At 47.8% G+C, this 15,222-nt stretch overlaps 1 protein-coding gene across 1 annotated transcript in view; it reads right to left on the minus strand.

The window, feature by feature from the left end:
- The window catches only part of LOC105235237 (integral membrane protein GPR137B-like), a gene marked incomplete at its 5' end in the record, with an annotated part of 28,566 nt that extends 17,244 nt beyond the window's left edge, over positions 1-11,322 (minus strand). Inside the window, 4 exons of the mRNA XM_034653449.1 lie at positions 330-458; positions 3,496-3,645; positions 5,588-5,810; positions 11,194-11,322. Of these exons, the coding sequence (XP_034509340.1) occupies positions 330-458; positions 3,496-3,645; positions 5,588-5,810; positions 11,194-11,322 (631 nt within the window). The remainder of the gene's footprint in view (positions 1-329; positions 459-3,495; positions 3,646-5,587; positions 5,811-11,193) is intronic.
- Between the last annotated feature and the right edge of the window lie 3,900 nt (positions 11,323-15,222).

Consider the following 15,222-nt stretch of genomic DNA (forward strand, 5'->3'; position numbering starts at 1 on the left):
TTCCCTTTCCTAAAATAAAAGCTTATATAGTTTTCCCCAAGTCAAGGATGAGATACCAGTGAGACTGTTGTTGAATTAGGAAAAACAGTTAATCACTCTCTCCAGGCCTAGAGATGCAACTTTCATTTCTTCTCTAAAACTGATGCTGAAAAAAACAATTCCCTTCAAAAGAGTTAAGGGAAAGGCCGTCTCAGACAGACAAGGGAACTTTCTACATCACAACAGCATGCAAGAGACATGCTCCTGAAAATCTGAGGACAAAACCCGACTGTATGTTTTATGATGAGAAGCAGGAGATACTTTCCGCAACGAGAAGATGGGTTACTTACAAGGTCCTTTGTAGGGTTTCTAACGCGGAAGAAGTAAACGACTAAGGTGGTAGGTAAGAGCTCCCAGACGAAAAGGACCACTCCAAATACCACGTACCCCGCATCTCCGAGCTGATTCTTCAGATCCGCCTGTTGAGAAGCGAGGGGAGGAAACCAGTGTGATTTGATTCTTCCTAATGAGAACAGAGACCAAGTCTAATAGGGTGTGATTCCTTTCCCCTACAATGTGCACATTGAAATCAGGTACTACCCGTGGTCAGGACCTCAGGTGGCGAGTTACTCCAACCGCACAGGGCAGATACTCTCATCTTCAAAATAGTCAAAGACAGAGACTGCCCATCTCTGATGCTATTACTTCACCTCCAAAACCTACCTTATGTCCAAGTTAAGACTCTCAAGTTTAAGTTGATTTTCTTTCTTTCAACAATCACATAAGGTGATGTTACGTCACTCCCTCCCAAATTTTTGAGAACAGCCTATAACCGTGACCCTCTGTCTCATCCCTGACATAAACACATCAAACTTCTCTTCATAGTCCTCATATCCTATTCTTTATCCTTTAAAGCTTATTCCTGGCTACGTCGTCTGGAAGAAAGCCGTTCGGAGTCCCGGATGTTTGTCAGGACCAGTGAGACAGCCGAACGGGCCTGGTGCAAAGTCTGGCCCCCTCCCGCAGGGCCCGGGGCACGTGTGCACGGTCGCGTCTGCTCAGCTCCCCACAAAGGGCAACATTTCAGACAACACACACCAAAACCAAGCCACGAGGGGCTGATGGCTGAAGTGGATCCTTCTGCCCCCTCCAGGGCATCCTGTCTGAGGTGCATCGCCCGGCCACTGCAGGAACTGCTTCCCCAGCTCTGCACCTCGCATCCCATCTCTCACTCAGCTCAGAGCACGCTGCCCCTCCTCCCTCCTACATGGATAACGTGCTGTGCGTGGCCATCTGTAGGGTTTGCTCCAGATTATTTTGGTTGCAACACAACAGGTCTAGATATTCATAAATAAATATCCCCCTAAAAACAACAGAATTTTTTTAAATTGCATTATCATTTTGTTATAAATTTGTTATCATTGGGGCGCCTGGGTGGCTCAGTCGTTAAGCACCTGCCTTCTGCTCGGGGCCTGATCCCAGGGTCCTAGGATGGAGGCCTGCACTGGGCTCCCTGCTCCACTGGGAGCCTGCTTCTCCCTCTCCCACTCCCCCTGCTTGTGTTCCTCTCTCGCTGCCTCTCTCTCTGTCAAATAAATAAACTCAAAAAAAATTTGTTATCATTATAAGCCCTTACCTGAAAGAAAAGCTGAACTAATTATTTCGTTAAAGCCTAACCTCTACTGTTTAATGGGTACAGAGTTTCAGGTTGGGAGAAGAGCAAGTTCTGAGGATGGACAGCGGTGACGCTGCCCAGCAAGGGGACCGTGCCCAACGCCAGGGAGCCGCGGTACGCGTGCAAGTGGTTACGACAGCAGGTGTGATGGATATTTTACTACAAGGAAATCCTTCGGTCTTATGAATAAGTCTCTAATTTATTGTTTCAAGTTTCAATTTTTATATATTTGATTTTCTCGAAACAGGGCACACCTTCAGCAGTGCCTGGCCCATATTTCTCCCATCCTGTATGTGTGGGATCGGTTTGGGTGATGGTGGTGCTTTTAATCCTTCCTAATTCTAACACCTTCCCTGTGGCCCTTCTGGATTTCACCTTGTCCTCACATGCTTATCGGGGGCATTTAATGCCTTCTTCACGAGTGTTGATCCGGTCCAGCGAGCGAGCACTGTTGGGATTTTAGAAGTGCATTTGTATATAGTTGCATAGTCAGCATTTTTCCAGGAAAAGTTAAGGAGGCTGTTACAATTCAATCCAGCAGACTCCCGTTATAAAACAGAAGTTCTGTTTATTGTAAGGGCTGATCTGTGTGTCTGTTTTCCTCGGGGACATAAACTCCAGCTGCGGGCAGGGCGCAGTCTGTGCGTGTTTGTATCCCCAGCACTCTGTCCAGCGTGACAAAGAATCAGTGTTTCTCAAATGAGAGGATGCCACTCATTCCCATGCTTTTTTATTTTCGGCTTTTGTGAACAAGAATGCCAGATGATAGGTCACTACCTTTGTTCACTGCTTTATAATTTATAATTCATGAGTTTCTAGAATATATTAAGTAGGAGAGAATGTCATAGGGGGACCATTGGTAAATGAGCTTTTACCAACACCTTTAAACTCCTAGTCATTTTTGTCTCGATTTCCTCAAATCCTGGCTCCATGCTCCATTTTTTAAAAGCCATAGTTTTAGAGACGCCTGGGAGGCTCAGTCGGTGAGGGGTCTGCCTTCGGCTCAGGTCGTGATTTCAGGGTCCTGGGATCAAGTCCTGCCTTGGGGTCCCTGCTCAGCAGCGAGCCTGCTTCTTCCTCTGCCCCTCCTCCTACCCCCTGCTTGTGCGCTCTCTCTCTTTCTCTCTCTGACAAATAAATAAAATCTTAAAAAAATTAAAAATATAAAAGCCAATTATATGTATTTTCTGAAACCTGCATATAATCTGTTTTACCTTGGAAAATATCACCCTTATTAAAACCATCTTACATTTATACAGAAGCACTTGAAAGCTTTTTAAGTACTGCTTGTCCAGAGCCCCAGAAACTAGAGGTTTGTGCGTGCGTGTGTGCATATGTGTATTGTGTGTGTATGTGTGTGTATGCGCATGTGCGTGCGTGTATGTGTATGTGTATGTGTGTATGTGTATGTCTGCGTGTGTGTATGCATGTGCGTGTATGTGTGTGTATGTGTGTATGCATGTGTGTATGTGTATGTGTGTATGCATGTGTATGTGTGCATGTATGCATGTGTGTATGTGTGTGTATGTGTGTGTGCATGTGTATGTGTGTATGCATGTATGCATGTATGCGTGTGTGTATGTATGCATGTGTATGCGTGTGTGTATGTGCATGTGTGTGTGTACGCACAGACCCTAGTTGTCTCAGAAGACATGGGGTGGAACAAGGCAGATACTACGACCCCATTTTCCAGATGAGGATGCAGACGCCACACAGGTGAGTGACAGTCAAGGTCATCCAGGAATCTAGCAGCAGAAGCAAGGAGCTCACACCTCTCTGCTGTGTGGGGTGCTGTGAAGCAGACTCGCCGTTCAGGGGACCCATCCCTGGTGGCCACTGACCTGGTCTGATACATTGTACCAGTCGTAGTCAAAGGAATGGACGTTCTTGCTTTGGGAAAACGACAGGATGAACAGGTTGTAGCAGGCTCGGGAGGTGTAAAGCAGGATGACAGTCACACCGATGGCCGTCACTTGACACACAGAGGAGCCCTGGAAAAGAGGGAGCCATGAAGGGGGCGTCCATTCCAGGTCCAAGACACCAGCCTTGTCCCAGAACCCAGCCTGGGTTCAGACCTCATAAACCCTTCAGCTCTCGGGGACACACCATGGCGTCCGCCCTCAGACGGTAAACCCACACCCAAGCCTCACCTCATCCCACACCCCCTCCTAAAATTTCAGATGATCTTCGTATAGATGCTTCAAAATCTGTGAGGTGATTTGGAGATGCCTTAAAACATGGGCCATTTGCCTACAGCCCAGGTTTGTAAGAATGAGAAGTTCAGGTGGCTTATGCTCTTCAATCTCCCAAGACGACCCCCTGACTTAGGAGCCCACTGCCCAGCCCCTGGCCTGGGGACAACTGGCCCCACCAGGATGGCGACTGGGATCCCAGTGGACCGTGGATCCAGGCAGGGAGGGCGTCCTCAAATTCTAGAATCTTCTAGGCTGGAAATCCCAGTATCACTCCAGACTTGGAATTACACGGAAATCGGTGACTTGTCCCCCATCTATGAAGCTATCAATTTACAGCCAGTTAAAGGGCCCCTACCTAGAAATGCAGAGTTAACAGTGACCAAAAAGCTGAAAATCATTTGTGAGATTTGCACTTGGAAGTCACTCATTAACAAGATATTTTATTTTGCCAGTGGCAGTTTAACACCTTGTTTGCCAGAGGGGTGATCTAAATGGTCGTTTGGCAAGTGCAAAGTAACCCTTGCTGTAACGCCACCATTCTGTTTTCAAGACCCTTGGATCGGCCGCACATGGGAGACAAGATAAACAACAGACAAAGTTAAGGGACAATCACGTCTAAATCTGTCAAAACTCATGAACGAGAAAACTACTTCTGCCCTAGTCAAGTCTCTTGGGACCTTCCCAGAGGTCTGCCAGGTCATGGGATGCCTCACTGAGGCTCTGTGATCCTGAAGTCAGAGGCCCAGATTTCAGACACAGTATCATGGGAGACGGAACTCCTCACGGTCTTCAGGTGCAAGACTGATTACAGCCACATGGGCCACGTGGGTTCCAGAGGTGAGACGCAGAGCAGATACAGAAATCTCTCAATCATTGCCTAAGTGAGAAAACCAAGGCCCCCTCTGCGGCCTCCACACTTCCCTGGGCTTCCCAACCACGGGAGACTTGGGATGAGGCCAACCGGGGGCCACGAGTGTGTCTGCCCTTCCTTACAATCCTGGGGAAGGGAAGGAAAAGCCAGATTCCAGGCTGTGTGGCACAGCAGCAAACTGAGCTTGCCTCCCGTCCCGTCAGCTCCATCTCTGACCCATCGGCGAGAGACGATTGCTGTCCTCAACTCCAGGGGGCAGTGCCCACACTGGCGTGTCCACTGTCCTCTCACGGGCATGTCAGTCCATCCCAGGGTGAGCCTCCATCTGAATCTGACAGAGCCTGCAGCCAGACTGCTGAGTCCGAAGCCGGGCTCTCCAGCTACGGGCTGCGTGGGGCAACCCAGGGCAAGCTACTGACCTCTGTGCCCCGGTCTCCCGGTCTCCCAAGTGGGGGTGATACCTACTCCCAGAGATTTGGGAGGACTCCATTAGCTTATGCATGCAGAATGCTGATCTCAACGTGCCTGGAACACAGGGGACACTGGGTGTGTCTTTCCACTAGTATCATCAGCACAAGCAATCCTGCGAGTCCTTTAAAATGTTGGTTAAACACTGTATCTATAAACCAGAGGTCACCTCCCGGACAGAAATTCTGCATACTCCAGTACCCTCGGAGCCACCTCAAATGGAAGTCTTCTTGCGTACAAAGTTCAACAAACTACATAGCTCTGTGTTTTGGCAACCGCAGTATGGCAAATCATTTGTAGGAGGTCAGGTGTGAGAGGTATTTGCTGAGTCCTGTTTGCAACCAGGAAACTATTTTCAGAGTCAGTTTAATAAGGGATCCTGACCGCATTCCCACCTACCTTTGACTCCAAGTAAATGTTGGCCAAGGACATCTTAGAGATTTTGTAGAGACAGATGGAGAGGGAGACGGCACACAGCACAAAGAGCGTGTCATTAATGGCCACGCGCACGGAGACGATGACCTTCCTCTCCCAATTTCCTGTCTTCACCAGCACCGCACAGGTTAAATTCACCAACAGGAAAACGAGGCTGATGAAGAGTGAGCCCAGGTAGAGGGGCAACCTGGAAAGGACCAGAGAGAAATGTAAGGCACCGTGCCCTGGATCAATCCAGAAGGAAAACGCAGTATTTTTTGGGTAAGCGCTAGAAGCAGAACGTGCCAACGTTAACACCTAAGCATGCACGTTTTGGAGATAGCTGTTCCCAGATCCAGATTACAGATCAGCTACGAACGGTGCCCTCCGGAAGGTGCCCTGGGAGCCTTGCGTCTCCTGCCTCCGGGAGGTGGTGCCGTCTGCCACAGCCCCTTGCCCGAGGCTGGATGGACGCAGGTTGGCTGGGTCCCGGGCCATTTTCAGCCTGTAGACCTCCTTAGTGAGTAGAGCAAGGTCTACAGAAAGACTTCTTGGATTTACTAAAACTAAAGTCGGCAGCCGCAAGCTTCTCTTCAGGACTGTCCGTGTTGTTGACTTCCTTCAATAAACATGCAACTAAAGAACGGACTTGCTTGGCTCAAAAACAGACTGGGTCTAAGCTGACTACGTTTGTAAATCCAAAGATGAAAACTGTCAACTAAAAGCGGTTTTGAAGCTAGACTGTCTTCCAAAGCTGTGACAGACCGGGACATAGAAACCTGGGTGACAGGGTGCCTGGGGGGCTCAGTCTGTGAAGCGTCTGCCTTCAGCTCAGGTCATGATCTCAGGGTCCAGGGATCGAGTCCCACATTGTGCTCCTTGCTCAGCAAGGACTCTATTTCTCCCTCTCCCTCTACCCCTCCCACCTGCTCGTGCTCCCACTCTCCAACAAAAATCTTAAAAAAAAAAAAAAGATTCCTGGATGGCAGTCCCAACTCCAGACATCATGTCACTGACAGGACTCGTGGAGGTTGGGGCACAGGGAGAAAGTGAACATGGAAGTCAAGGGTGACGAAGCCAGGCATACCTCAACACGGACCATGCAGCACCCATGACAGCTAGTATGATTGGCCCCCTGCCGCACCTTTCCATCTTGGATTTTCACACAATGGCAACCAAGCCTCTGTCCCACCCTCCTTCCTTCCCCTCCCCTTGCTCTCATGTGCCCGGTGTGACCCAGAGACACACGGACCTGAGACATCAGGCCAGACTCTCGGTCACTCTGGGCTGCGTGTCCTTATCTATAAAAGAGAGAGATGAGGACTCCCATCCTGCCTCAAAGAGCCACTGTGAGAATCCAGTGGGCCCTGTGCCTTCTTGTCTTGTTACTCCTCTGTCCTCACCCCGCGGAGCTTCAAGGTCTCATCCCAGCTTCTCCTTTGGTTAACAGCAACTTCTAGAAAGTCTTCAGCTCATCCCATCATTCCTTCCTCCACAGGTACTCCCCTGCCGACCCCACATTCTCCCAGGCCCCCACGACCTACTCCCAAATGGAAAGGTGTCAACTCTTGGCCGCCATCTTTCCCTGCCTTCCGGAGCTCCCTTGTCCATCGCACCACAGCCCTACTCCTGCTTCCTGTTCCTCTGTCTGACCCGCCCCTGGATAGCCCCTGGTTCCTCTTCCTCCCCCAAAGTGACGACACCTTGGCTCTGTCCTCTCCGCCCTGGGAAACACGTTTACTCTCACAGCTTCAGTTACAGCCTCGGACGACTAAGTTCATGAAGCTCGTCTTGAGCCACGGCCGCTGTCCCACATTCAGACTCACGTTCCAAATAGCCTGCCGCCGAGGCTGTCACCTCAGACCACGCCCACGCCTAACTCGCGATGTTCCTCCACCAGCACTCCTCTCAGTCTTCCTATTTCTCTGAAAGGCACAATTTTTTGCAGACTCCTAAACTGTGAAGATCATCGATCTCACCCCCAGTTTAACCAGCTGTCACATTCAACAGATTCTTTATTCCTGCTCCGCTAGTTGTGGGCCCCCCTTCCCATCGTCACCAACCACACAGCCTCATGCTTCTGCCTAAAACCAACGTGATGGTGTCCAGACCGACCCCAACCTCACCCTCGCACCCTCCAGTCCCTGCACTTTCAGTCAGTCTACGGAGCCAGGCTGATCAATGGGCGCCCCACATACTAATTAAGCCAGTCTGTGCGCTGGCCCGAAGCCCATCCGGGTGTCCCACCTCCCTGTCGTTACACAAGCTGCTCTTTCTGCCTAAAACCTTCCTGCCCTTCCACTTCTATCCTACCCTACTCGGTGAGCCTCTAGGACCCCTGCTAAACAGAATTCTGCCTGGTATTGTCTTTTTTTTAAAGATTTTATTTAGTTATTTGACAGAGAGCACACGAACGTGCACACACACAAACGGCGGAGGGGCAGAGAGGCAGAGAGAGAAGGAGAAGCAGGCTCCCCGCTGAGCAGGGAGCCCGAGGATGATGACATGGGGCTTGATCCCAGGACCCTGAGATCACAACCTGAGCTGAACTGCCTGCTATTATCTTACAGAAATCGGCTGTGTTGTGAGACTTGAAGCAACATGGGCAAAGTATTTGTCATCTAACATTAAGGTCAAAGTCAGAAAGCAAATTCACAAATGTGGCAAACATCTGTCCTGGGAGATCCATGTGAAAACCTGTAATAGAAAACATCACTGTGTCTCCTCAGAGTTGGAGGGGGTTTCTGTGGGGCAGGAGGGGGGAGTTCACTAGATTTGGTTTCTTGCTGTCCACATGTCTATATTCACAAGCTTCTAACCTTTTTCTATTTTATAACTTTTTCTAATGAGCTTATAGAACTTTTATAATGAGAAAGAATACCTTGCAAAACTTAATGTTTCCCCCGGGCCTGTGGCTCTGGAAGAAAGGGAGAGATTTGGAGGTGTGGAGAGAGAGAGAACCCTCAGGATGGGGGTGGGGGGGTGCGGAACCGATCCTATCGCAAGGGTACGTTTCCATGGCAACAGTGTTTGACACTCTGTGCCAGAATTACTACTTCTCAGCTCAAACCATAGGGTCAGGATAAACAACCTATAATGAGAAAACAAGACCAAAGGAAAAGAAAACCGATGGGACCCCACATCTGAGAAGATGACTTTGCTTGTGAGCCCAGAAGGACCGGCTTCTGCTGGTCCGCAGGCACAGAGAGGAGACTTCAAGGCAGCTGACCACGGGCCTGGGGACAGAAGTGCCAGGCCCTCGGGCTGCCAGCTCATTCAACAGGGAAGAGCTCTGCTGCCTCCTACAGTGAAGGGATGGTACCAACGGCTTGTAGAGCATTGTTTAAATTTCCCTTCTGAGATCTTAGATTCCTTACAGAACAGAAAAAGCAAAGCCTGGTTTGTTATGTTTTTTACTCACCAAAAAATCAAAGATAGAGGGAAAACAGATAAAAATGCTTAAAATCAAGGTGTCCTTGAGCTCCCCCTGCCCAGTATTCAAACTTCCCAAGCCAAAGATGGAAAAATGTAGGCTAAGAGAAAAACCGAATCAAGTGGGGCACCAACTCCAGCAAAGCCGAGAGCTCGCGGATGTGTCAGGGAGCAGGGGGACCGCAATGGGAAATGGGGTGGTTCTTGGTTGGGCTGAATAGAAACCATCTTCAAAAACGCTGAACGGCTACAGGAGGAGCTTGGGGTGAGAAGTTTCAACTAGTTCTAGAGTGATGGCTTGTGTTTGTTTCCAAATGAGTTGTGGTTCAGTTAGGGAAGCCGGTCTATTTAAAAGCCAACATGCAGAAGCATCTCAAAGGATAAATCATGGCCTGAAATGTCTGCAGTAGCATCTGGCTTAAGAGAAATGGGGACCTGAACAGAGAAGACAGAAGATGGGCATAAACCTGAATAATCTGAGGGTTTATTATCACATCGGAGTTAACAGGCTTCTCCCATTGAAACCTCACCCTCTTGTCTTCAAGAAACTCTTCCATCTTCTCCAGCCCCAACATCCCATCCAACCGAATTTCCCCTGGTCTTCTACCTTCAACTCTGCAAATCCCCTCCCACTAAAATCATCCTATCCCACTGTTTGCACTTTGGTTCAAGGATCAAGTACTGCCCCCCCCTTCTCATCTCATAGACCCCGTCCCCCAAGGGCTCAGAGGTTGAAAACTTTTGAAACAGCCTTCCTTTCTGACCAGTGCTTTCATATATCACTTCTATAAGAGACCTCATTACCCCAGCCTCAACCAACCACTTCCAAAATAAGATCAGCTCCATGATCCAATCAATATTCTTCTTCCTCCCAGTCTTCCCCCATTCTTGGCTCCCCAGTCCCCCTGGCTGATCTACATGTCTAGTCAAGAGGATGGAGGCAGAGATCATGGGTGCAGAGGAAAGGCCAGCTACTTTGTTACCAGAGAAGGGAGGGGACTGTGTACTTGGAACTGATCCTTTAAAGGGCTCTCCTTAGGACCAATACTTTTTCATGGTGGACCCTGAAGTCCCAGTTGAGTGGTCTGGTAGAAGCCAGAACCCAACTACCCAAAAAGTAGTGAACAAAGACTTCAAGATCAGTGAAAAAAACAAATACGACACCATGAGTCTCATGACCTGTCTCTTGGCCCAAGTACTGTTGTATACCTTCTGAATTTCAGTTTTCCTGGACAGAAAATGGAGATCAAAATGTACATTTTCATGATCTTAAAAGTTCTCATCACAAGAAACAATTTTTATAACCATATATGGTGATGGATATTAACTGGACTTACTAAGGTGACCATTTTGCAATACGCCAATATCAAATCATTCTGTGGTATACCTGAAACTAATATAATGTTATATGTCAATTATATCTTGAGAAAAATACACTTTCAGAATTTTAAATAAAAACTGTTTATAAATTTAAGATTATATGTTTAAATAAAATACAATATGTATACATTTTTACATATTTTTAAAGTCACAAAATAATCAAATTTTCATTTTGATTCAAGAGGGTAAGTGGCCAAAATCGCCTTTCCAGAAATGTCTGCCCATGGCATGTCTGCCACGCCCGATTGGAGCTGTCCTGGGCAGGGACATCAGGACACCATGCACCTGCCCCTTATCTTCTGAATGCCTTGTCTCTCCATCCCCTCTGACCAAGTCTGGCCCTTTTTTAAGCCACTGGTTCCTTGCTCTTGAGGGTGCTGGGGTTACAGACCTCTGAAAATTTGGGGACATCGACGAACCCTCTCCACAGGAAAAACATGCCTATCCACCTCGTCACGTAAACTTGGCATGTGATTTAAGGCATTCCCTTCCAGATTACAAGCCTCTCCTTTCAGCCCAGCACTGACTGACTTCTTCCACAGAATTCCTGTGACTCGCACAGTACACGGCAGCCCAGGGCACAAATTGCTCATGCTCCCCAACGTCTGCTATTTTGCCGGATTCTGTGAGTTTTTGTGTTGTTCAGGACATCTTTACAGAGTGTTTGTTTCTCAAGGACACAGACTAAACATTTCTGCCTCCGGGTGCCTAACCAAGTCCTCAATAGTCAAAAGTATATTTGCTGAATGAGGATGGAAACCGCCCCCCCGGGTACTTACCGGTATTTGAGTAATTCTGGAGAATATTTTGACTTGGCTTTGAAAATCACCTGCAATGACAGAACAACACGGGGGTTGGGGGTACAGTATACTGTTATCAACAGACCAACATCAGTACTCGGAACTCCTCTTCCCCGTTATACCCAGGTGCCAGGGCCCAGGTTCTGAAACCCAGATGCCTGCTTTGTGAGAATGTTTGTTAAGCTAAAGATTTTTCAAGCTATCCACACAATTTCAAAAGTAAAGATATTTTAAAAATGAAGAAAATGGATAAAAAAGGGGAAAAAGAGGGGCGCCTGGGTGGCTCAGTTGTTAAGTGTCTGCCTTCAGCTCAGGGCGTGATCCCAGCATTCTGGGATCGAGCCCCACATCAGGCTCCTCTGCTGGGAGCCTGTTTCTTCCTCTCCCACTCCCCCTGCTGTGTTCCCTCTCTTGCTGGCTATCTGTCTCTCTCTGTCAAATAAATAAATAAAATCTTAAAAAAAAAAGAGGAAAGGTATTACTGGTCTACCACTGACAAGTATTTCTCTTATAAGATTCGTATATCAACCCGTACTTCCTGTAGAGATCAGCAGTCTGCTCTCACCCTTTCTTAGAGTTTTCATTGGCACCAAATCCATGTTGTTTGAATATGTAAGTGCCCATCTACCCAGGCCTCAAATTTTGCGGCCCATTTGCAATGTCTCCAGGCCATAGAAGCATCAAACGACCATTATCTACAGGAGAAACTTTGCGTGTGGGAATTTCTCCACATCTTTTGTATCCTGCGCAATTACTAACGTGTCCACGCAGGGTGCGGCGGCCGACCTGGCAGAGCCTCTGAGAAGGCAAAGAGGAGAGAAAAGGTAGGTGGAAGCTCACGCTCCAGCCCCAACTGTGACGTGACTGCTATGCCTACAGCACGTGCAAACGGGGGCTTCTGAGGCAAGTGCAGGTGGCCCACAGGGGTGACGGGGGGCTGGCTGGGGAACTGGGATGGGGTACAGTGGAGCAGCAATACACGTGCTCATACCCGTGCTCTCCCGGATCCCTGGTGTCCAGGGGAGGGGGCAACACTGCAAGAACGGTGATGCCCTTGCTGTGGATGGTGTCAGGACCTGCATCCCCTGCTGCCCGGCAAGCCCCTCTGCACGGAGCGCCTAAGCACGCTCCCAGCCTCAGCCTGGCCTGCTGGCCCTCTAGGCCTCACCTCTCCCCGCCAACCCCTTGCACTCTCTCCTGCTTCTCAGCTTCCTTTGCATTTGTTGCTTCTCCCAGATTTTGCTCAGCCCCTGAAAATATGTGTCTAAGGGGCAGATATGGTGCCTGAGCTGGACAGAGTGAAGGACAAGGCAGAACGGGATGGGCAGCGTAAGCATGGTTCCTGGGGGAGGGGAGGAGAGAACAGGCAGCTCCGGGGCCTCTGAGGCCACACAGTATCATTGCCTCCTTGCCTGGGGAAGACGCGGTGAGAAATCCGTGTGCAAGAGGGATATCTGAAAGTAACCCCAGGAAATTCTACAGCAGATCCCAAGTACGTGGCTAAGTGTGCTGATGCAGATGTCACAAGGGAGCCTCCATGGGGACTGTATGGGCCACTTCCCAGAACACATATGCAACAAGAGAAGCCATATTCCTCTGGGAGCCTTCTAAAAGGCATTCTCCTGAGCACCTTCAGTAGGTAATTCTCAGACTTAATGTGCGTAAGACCCACTGTGGAAAACAATATGAAGAACCTTCAAAACATTAAAAAAAGAAATATCGGGGGCGCCTGGGTGACTCAGCTGGTGAAGTCTCTGCTTTTGGCTCAGGTCATGATCTCAGGGTCCTGGGATCGAGTCCTACAGCTGGCTCCTCGTTCAGCAGGGAGCCTGCTTCTCCCTCTCCATCTGCCTCTGACAAATAAATAAATAAAATCTTAAAAAAAAAAGAGAGAGAGAAATAATACACAATCCAGTAATTCCCTTACTGTGTATTTACCCAAAGAAAACGAAAACACTAATTTGAAAAGATATCTGCACCCCTATGTTTACTGCAGCGTTATTTCCAACAGCCAACGTATGGAAGCCATCCAAGTGTCCCCTGACAGATGAATGGATAAAGACGATGGGGTATGTATATACAATGGAATATTACTTGGTCTTAAAAAAGAATGAGATGTTGCCATTTGCAACAACATGGATGGACCTATGGGGTATTATGCTAAGTGAGATAAGCCGGAGAAAGACAACTACCATATGATTTCACATCGATGGGGAATCTGAAAAAAACAAAACAAACAAAAACAAACAAGCAAATGCAGCGAACTGGTGTGGGCCAGAGGAGAGGTGGCTGGGGGGATGGGCAAAACAGGTGAAAGGGATGAAGAGGTACAAGCTTCCAATTATACAGTAAATAAGTCACAGAGATGAAAAGTACAGCACAGGGAAGATACTCAGTATTGTCATAACGTAGTATGGTGACAGACGGTGACCGCATGCATCGTGGTGAGCGCTGAGTGACACCTAGACGTGTCCGACCACTATGCTGTACACCTGGAACTATTATAACACTGTGTGTGAATTACACTTCAATTGAAAAAAAAATGAATCACCTGGGGAACTTGCTAAATATGCAAATCCCACAGCCCCACCTTCAGAGAGGCCGACCCCCTGGGTCTGGGGAGGGGGCGCAGGAATCTGTCTGCTAAAGAACTCAGCCCAGGTGATTGTGAGTCAGCTAGTCCAAGGACCGCCTCCTGAGAAACAGGCTCCTCTTGAAAGGCTTTGCAATCACTCATTTAGAACACGCTGAAAGAGGCGATCAAAATAATCAGACCACACCGAGAGTAAGGGCAGGGCATGATGCAAAGAACAGAGGTCAGGGGATCCTGGAGGTCCACAGACAGCCCCCCAGACACACACCCCTGCCCTCCCTCCCCCTCCCTCCGATGTCTCAGCAACAGACTTCCTATCTGCGGGAGGGGGAAGCGCAGGGATTCCCACAGACTTATAGGAAGCAAATCTACAACCTTCCGCCCTTAAACACTTTTGTCGAGCCCTTCGGTGTCTCTCTGCAGCCCGTAAGAAGAAATACTACAAAACAACATCTCTTCGGATTAAGGAACAGATTAATACATGACTCCAAAATTTTGCTACAAAATGTGACTGATTCACCAAACATAGAACAACGATTTTGGGGAAATGCTCCTTAAATAGTACTTGGGGACCCCACTTTTAATAATTCTTAATTATTTTAATATTTTAATAATTCTTAATTAGGAATTCACAGATATCAAAGGGTAGAGAAGAAACTACACTATTTTTTTAAAAAGTGCTTGACCTTGTCAATACACAAATATTTTTAATACTGGGCCACACTTGAGTATCATTCTCAATGGGAAAAAGCTGAGCCCCTTTCCCTTAAGATCAGGAACAGGACAAGGATGCCCACTCTCGCCACTATTATTCAACATAGTACTAGAAGTCCTTGCAACAGCAATCAGAAGACAAAAAGGGATCAAAGGTATCCAAATCGGCAAAGAAGAAGTCAAACTGTCTCTCTTTGCAGATGACATGATACTTTTACATGGAAAACCCAAAAGACTCCACCCCCAAATCACTAGAACTCATACAACAATTCAGTAATGTGGCGGGATACAAAATCAATGCTCAGAAATCAGTTGCNTAATGTGGCGGGATACAAAATCAATGCTCAGAAATCAGTTGCATTTCTATACACGAACAATGAGACTGAAGAAAGAGAAATTAGGGAATCAATCCCATTTACAATAGCACCAAAAATCATATGTTATCTCAGAAGAAACTTAACCGGAGAGGTAAAGGATCTATATTCTAGAAACTACAGAACACTGATGAAAGACATTGAAGAAGACACGAAAAGATGGAAAAACATTCCATGCTCATGGATCGGAAGAATAAACATAGTTAATTAAAACATCTATGCTACCCAGAGCAATCCATACTTTCAATGCTATCCCGATCAAAATACCAATGACATTTTTCAAAGAGCTGGAACAAACAATCCTACAATTTGTGTGGAACCAGAAAA

The sequence above is a fragment of the Ailuropoda melanoleuca genome, unplaced genomic scaffold (genome assembly GCF_002007445.2).
Source record: "Ailuropoda melanoleuca isolate Jingjing unplaced genomic scaffold, ASM200744v2 unplaced-scaffold8884, whole genome shotgun sequence".
Lineage (NCBI taxonomy): Eukaryota > Metazoa > Chordata > Mammalia > Carnivora > Ursidae > Ailuropoda > Ailuropoda melanoleuca.